At 42.0% G+C, this 7,380-nt stretch overlaps 1 protein-coding gene across 1 annotated transcript; it reads right to left on the bottom strand.

Moving 5' to 3' along the window:
- Positions 1-6,123: 6,123 nt before the first annotated feature.
- On the bottom strand, positions 6,124-6,534 carry LOC113279203 (uncharacterized mitochondrial protein AtMg00810-like). The gene has a single exon (XM_026527903.1). It carries the CDS (start codon positions 6,532-6,534, stop codon positions 6,124-6,126), a length of 411 nt encoding a protein of 136 aa, XP_026383688.1.
- Positions 6,535-7,380: the final 846 nt, after the last annotated feature.

The raw sequence follows: 7,380 nt of genomic DNA, 5'->3' as shown, positions 1-7,380 counted from the left end.
ATCGTTTGGAGGCTGACATGTAAGTCCTGAATTGGCTGATCACTTTGTGTGGAAGAGTGGTGGACGGCGATCGTGGTGATGCCTCACTGGTCGCCTAACTCCTGTCTTAGGATGTCCGTCCAAGCCGGTGAAGTTGTACGGACGAGATATCTTGCGACCCACATCTGCGATCGTCGGATTAGGGTTTAGGAGGTGCTCGAACACCAACCTTTATCTTGGTCGAATCCAAGCATGGGACACGTTTTTGGCAAGGCCGATTGGGCATGCGTGTAGACGACATGCTGGTGTAGGTGTTTGTACCTCACTGTCCCATGGAGATGCGATCTAAGCCACTCAATTTGTCTGGCAAAGAGGAGCGACTGATATTGATTTGCGACTGAAATCCCATGCCGCAAAGGAATTGAAGACCGCACGTCGTGCCTACTTCGGGGGCTCGTTTCGAGACGACTAACCATGGTCGTTCTTGGACGATCAGTCAGGCGTGCAGTCGGAAGGCCAGTGTACACGTCCGTACCTTACTGTCCCGTGAAGATGTGATCTAAGCCACTCAATTTTTCCGGAAAAGTTGAGTGGTCGAGATCGATTTGTAGTTGAAAACGCGTGTCCATGCCTAGTTTGGGCGCACGAGTCGAGACGACCAACCATAGTTGGTCTTGACCGATTAGTCATGTATGTAGGCGGGCCCACGGTGATTGTGTTGACATGCTCTGGGCCCTTTGAATCTACATATACACCCTCCATCTATGCCTGCGAAGATGTATGGTTGAGACTGCTTTGCGACACATGTGATGTGCCGCAAACCCTAATTAGGGATTCACGTCCACGTTGCTTTGGCTGGACGAATTTGCAAGCCACGCTTTTCCTTTGGGGAGGCTGACCATGTGGGGCCCATGTTGGGCCGGTGGTGAACGCGCCAATACCTGCCTGGTGGCTATGGTTCCGATCTAAGCCATCCAATCATGACGGTGAAATTGGATTGTCGTGATCAATTTGGGACCTTTAGTGGAATTTCCTGCGACACTCAATTCTTCACGCTGACACAACTTCGGGCATTCGTATATTGCAATCTGGTCAGGTTAAGGAAGATTCAGTCATGCACTTAGGAAGAAGGTCCGCCGGTGTACACCACAGCGCTTGTTCGACCGGCTTTGGGTTGATTCACGCCGTCCAACCACACCGGTGAAGTTGGACGGACGTGATGAACTTGAGAATTCCATAGGCTCCCTTTGTTTGTACGATTCCTCCAAGCTTCTCCATACCAGTCTGGACATCCAACCTCAGGCTGGTGTTCGGTGGTAGTTTGGGACGCATGGTAGGTATTCGACCGACCAGGGCATAAGTGGGCTCGCTGGTGGTCATTAATGTAGTAGCCTGCTCCTCCTGAGGATCGTCTAGGCTGGTTAAATCGTGTGGCCAACTTGCGTGGTCATGATTGTTTCTGAGACTGATATGGACAGTTCAGATTCAAATATGCTCAATCGGGTTAGTATAACACACCGAGAGATGTAGCATGTACGCGTATTTCGTGCATGCCTCACTATTAATACTTGGAGATTCGTGTTACTCTGCTGAAAGTAACACTCAGTCGTCATGTCGCACTAATAATGAGAGTTCTGCGGGAACAACACAGGAAATACAAGGTTGGTCATACATTAATTGATAATGTTATAAATTCATATGGTATATGGGATTTGTTTCTACATGATCCATTCTAGGTAAATTAGTGAAGTGAAGAAGTATTCATCATTTTATTAGTGGTTTTATCCTTTGCAGGATGTCAGCGCATAAATTTGGTTTCACAATTTTAGCCCTGAACTAAAATCCACCATCAACAGAAGGAACGATGAACCTATGCAAAATAGGAATAATAATAATAATAATAATAATAAAACTATTGGGAGGCCCTGTTAGTCTAGAACCTCAATATTGCAGTGATATTGTTCTTCACAGGGTAGATAAAACCATCTAGTTGATGCAGAAAGTACAACAACTTCACGACCCACAGTGTGAGTTGTTGCTTCTGAGAAATTGTATTGGGGTTTCTAGACTCTATTTCGCAATGCGCACCACCTTCCCTGCTCATCTGCAAGCCGCCTCTACAGTTTATGACAAGCACCTACTCCAATACTTACGACAGCTCACAGTAGGTGATGGTGCTGGGTTTGGCTTATTCCAACAACGTTTATCCACCTTGCCAATCAAGGATGGAGGGTTCGGCATCTACACTATGGCAGACACTTCGAAGTACTGCTATTTGGCTTCTCATGCTCAGACCAAATATCTGCAGGAAGCCATTCTTCAACTCTCACCGCCTGCTGACCTCAGTCCAAGTTATGAACTACCTCTTAAATCATTTACTCAAGCTTGCGGATCTCGTTCTTCCATTACCAGCGTCATTGATGCCGCCCCTCATCCCATGAAATTATTGGCTGAACTATACTTTGGCGTTGTTAAGGAAAACTTACCTGCCAGCTTCACCCTAAATGAACGAGAATCATTAGTCTGGCAATGCAACAGGCGTGATCATGCAATGGATTTTCTTAAGGCAGTTCCTATCAGTGGACTGAACCAAACTGTCGCACCAAGACAATTCCAATCCATCCTTAAATACCGGCTTGCCATACCCTTCTTTGAGGAAGATAGCAGGTGTTCGATGTGTAACAGGCCGATGGATATCTATGTCGACCATGCAGTCCACTGTGCAAGCGAAGTGGGTTCAAAATTCAGACGTGACATGGTTCATGACGCTCTTCTTGACATATGCTACAGGTCAGGTGTTGTTGCTCGTAAAGAAGTCTCTCTAGGGTTTCTTTCAAACTCTGACAAGGAACTTAAACTGGCTGATATCATGGTCTATAATTGGGAAGACGGCAAAGATGTGTGCTTTGATGTGACCGGAATTTCGCCTTTCACTACCTCCAGAACTCGTAACACTCCTCCGTGCCAAGCCATCATCGCTGCAATGAGTCGTAAGCGTAGAAAATACTTACATAAGTGTATGACACTTGGTTACGGTTTCCAGGCACTAGCTTTTTCCACCATGGGAGAATTGGGAGATGACTTAGTTTTATTTCTTAAGAGGTTGAGCAACTGCCTAGTTAGTCACGATGTTAATCACAAAATAGGCAATTTTTTGTTCCATAGGCTAGGTATTATTATTCAAAAAGGTGTTGGCGCCCAGCTTGTCGCTCGGTTGCCTTCTATCAACTTGTAATATACAATCTGTCGTCTTGCTAATAAAACGCCCTGAGTGGCTCTTATATAATAATAATAATAATAAAATATTAGCTAAGGCGCTAGGGGACTGGGCCCACCGGCCGACCAGTCACGCCGTGGCCAGTCCCACGCCTAATTCTCTAATTTATTATATTTTTATTATTTTTCCTTGATCTCATGAAAATCCCTTCATTTGAACAAATATTCATTATTTTAAGGAAACTCCTCTGTTTCACGTTGTTTCCTCCGTATCAAGGAAATAATAAAAAATTAGAAAAGGAGTCGCGGGACCAAGCTCACTAGCAGGCCGGTCATGCCCTTGTTGTGGCCGATCCCACACCTTGCATTCCTTATTATTTTATTATTATTATTATTTCCTCCATCCCATGAAATTCCTTGGTTTCATGATATTTCCTTCACATCAAGGAAAATATGTAAAATTAGGGAAGACTCACGGGACCGGGCCCTAGCCGGCCGACCATGCCCTGGTCGTGGCCGGTCCCACACACCCCTTATTTTATTATTATTAATTATCATTGTTTCCTTCATCTCATGGAAAATCCTTCACTTTAAGGAAAACTCCTTTATTTCAACAAACTCTTTGATTTCATCGTATTTCCCTAAAATCATGAAAAATAATATAAAATTAGAAAAAGTGCTATTGGACCGGGCTTATTGGCCGGCCGGCCATGCCTTGGCCATAGCGGGTCCCACACTTCATGATTCCTTATTTTATTATTATTATTTCCATCATCACATGGAAATTCCTTAACCTTATGAAACTCCTCAATTTCATGGTATTTCCTTCACATCAAGGAAATTACATAAAATTACATAAAGGTGTCACAAGATCGGGCTTGCTGGCCGGCCAGCCATACCCTAGCCGTGGCCGGTCCCACACCTTGTAATCCCTTATTTTATTATTATTTCCATCATCTCATGGAAATTCCTCAGTTTCAGTAAAACCCTAAATTCTTCATATTTTCTCAAATGAATGCTCAAATGCACGCCAGAAAATATCAGAATTCTCAGGACTGAGACATGAACACTTTGGTGACATGAGCAAATTACCTTGACCGACCAAGGTTCGCTCTCTGGCTTACAAGAGGTCGGTCCCGCACATTTTCATCATTTGACCTAATTTGTTCACATTATGTTCAAACTCTTCCAAACAACTTGGAATTTCATAAAACGATCGTCAGTCGGTCCCATGACCAACCAAGGCCGGTTTCATGATCCCTTGGTTAGTCCTTCATCTCTTCATAATTAATTAGGTTTTATCACCTAAGGTTTAGAAAAGCATTATTTCAATAAATGATTAAACCAGCATTTGATCATATTTTCACCAACTGGTCTTCAAGAGACTTTGGTATTTTTCTCACTAGAGCATCTGGGCGTTACATGGTCGACTCATCATCCCATGTAGCCGGTCCCTCCTTCAATCCGTGGTTGATTTTCAATAAATCATCAATTGATCAGCAATTGATCAAACTTAGGATTTCGAATCCAAAGCTCTGCAAAACATAATTCTGAGCAGATTCAAACACTAATAATTTTACGTTGATCCCGTGATCAACAATTTAATTAATTATACTCGGTTCAGTTACCAGTATTTTAAATTAATATTTTATTTGGTCAGGTTACCTCATCAAACGAGAAATATTTGCTCAGACTAAGGAATATTGGTTCAACTATCAATATTCAACAATCCATTGAATGAGAAATATTTGCTCACTTTAACTATCAACATTTACTCGAGAATTATACCTTTGTCTCAACAGACACGTTTGATTCATGAGTCTTAGAACATTTGCAAATCGCGTTCGACTCAGCAATACAAGGACTCATCGTCCCATGAAGTCAGCAATTGAATAACTAAATACACGTCTGCCTTGCAGAATCACAATCACGAGACATCAATCGTGTTACATGGGGGGATATTAACTATGGTTTTGGTCTAGCGGTCTACGGCACGTGTGTTCATACACACGATGAGAATGTGAGCAAGTCGTGCAATCAGTTGGAGGAGTTAGCAAAGTAGTGGATGGAAAATAAACCAAGTCTCCACACGATGAGCAACTGGTTTTAACACTATTTCCACTTCCCCACTCTTTGACTCCAGCAACTGTCACACTTCATAGGATCAAGGTGTTTACAATTCTAGCAATATAAATAAGTCTCTGAATTATGATTGAAACAACAGAGAATTTTCGTAAAACAAGAGCACACGAACTCATCGTCTGAAAAAATTACTCTCAACGGAGCAAATTCAATCAATCAGAACTTATCTTATTTCTTTACACAGAATACACAACACACCTACAATTTCGATCATCATTGATCTCACACATTTCTCAGCTTCCCTCCTACAGATCGACCCATCCTCTCTTGTGACCGAATTGATTCTGGAACGACCATTGTCTTGGTTTAGGCCAGATCCTACCGATTGATCTCTCGAATTCAAAGCACTCCCTCTTGCAGTGCATCTGTGTGAGGTTAGACAGTTCGCTCGGTTCAAGGAGTTTCCTCCGCACGGTCATCTCCTCAATTCCTTAAAAACCAACAACTCGTTTTTCCCCATCTACACTAATGTACCTTGACAATGCCAATAGACTTCCTTTGATTTTCGAAAGTTTCCCTATCTAAGGGTTTAGTGAGACTATCAGCAAGCTGATGCTCAGATGGCACATATTCTAATTTGATAACTCCATTCTCATATAATTATTTAATAAAGTGATATCTAATATCTTTATGTTTAGTACGAGAATGTTCAACTGGATTTTCAGTCAAGCGAATAGCACTTGAGTTATCACACAATATGCCCATAGTTGAAATATTGATTCCATAGTCAATGAGCATTTGTTTCATCCACAAAAGTTGAGTACAACATGTACCAGCAACAATATATTATGCTTCACATGTCGACAAGGACTGTGAGTTTTGTTTCTTGCTGTGCCAGGCTACAAGATTTTTCCCAGCATAGAAGCATCCGCCAGAGGTGCTTTTTCGGTCTTCTACACATCCTGCCCAATCAGCATCTGAGTAGGCAACGAGATTGTTGTTTGTATCCATAGAATATAATAAACCATAATCCAGGGTACCATTAATGTATCGAATGATTCGTTTTACAGCTTTTAGATGTGGTTCTCTGGGATCTGCTTGAAATCTTGCACAACATCTTACACTAAAGGCAATGTCTGGTCTTGTTGCAGTCAAGTAAAACAAGCTTCCTATCATAGATCTATATAATTTTTGATCTACTGATTTTTCTCCTGGATTTGATTGAAGTTTTCCGGTAGTTGGCATTGGTGTCGCCATAGGAGTTGCACTTTTTAATTCGAATTTTTCAACCAAATTCCTTGCAGATTTTTCTTGACAGAGAAGAATATTGTCTTTTTATTGTTGTATTTGCAAACCAAGAAAAATATGATAATTCTCCAACATTACTCATTTCAAATTCTCCACTCATAAGATTCAGAAATTCATCCGTTAGAGATTTTGAGGTGGATCCGTAGATGATGTTATATCTGAGATATAAGAACATTTTTTCTCAAAAATATTACAAGCTTGGTATCCATTAAGCTTGATAGGTCAAACTACCTTCTGTGGAAAACCCAGATGCTTCCCCTCCTTCATAGCCGAGATTTATACCAAATTGTTGATCCAGAAGTTCCTCTCCCACCAACAACTCTCACCGATCCTACCACTAATGAAACTACTGAAAACCCTTCATATATTCAATGGCGAAAGATTGATCAGCTTTTGTTGTCATGGATCATTGCTACCTTGACAGAACCCATCCTTGCTCAGGTTATTGGTTTGAAAACTGCAAGAGAAGTATGGCGAGCTCTAGAATCTTATTTTGCTTCCAACAACGCTGCTCGTGTATTGCAGCTCCGTATTCAGTTACATAATCTGCAGAAAGGGAACTCTACCATCACCGATTATCTCTCTAGAATCAAAATTTCTGACTCACTTGCTGCTGCTGCACAACCGGTCTCTGATATGGATCTGGTCCTTAATGCTTTACGGGGATTTGGTCCTGAGTATGATGGTTTCAATATTGCCATCACAGCTCGTCCTCCGCTTCCTACCTTCACTGAGTTGTATGGTCTTCTTCTCCAACAAGAGATTCAGATAGATCATGACAATCTCCATCGTTTT

Source organism: Papaver somniferum, chromosome 5, assembly GCF_003573695.1.
Source record: "Papaver somniferum cultivar HN1 chromosome 5, ASM357369v1, whole genome shotgun sequence".
NCBI lineage: Eukaryota > Viridiplantae > Streptophyta > Magnoliopsida > Ranunculales > Papaveraceae > Papaver > Papaver somniferum.
Note: the sequence above shows the minus strand (reverse complement) of the source record. Positions and strands in the feature narration are given on the sequence as shown.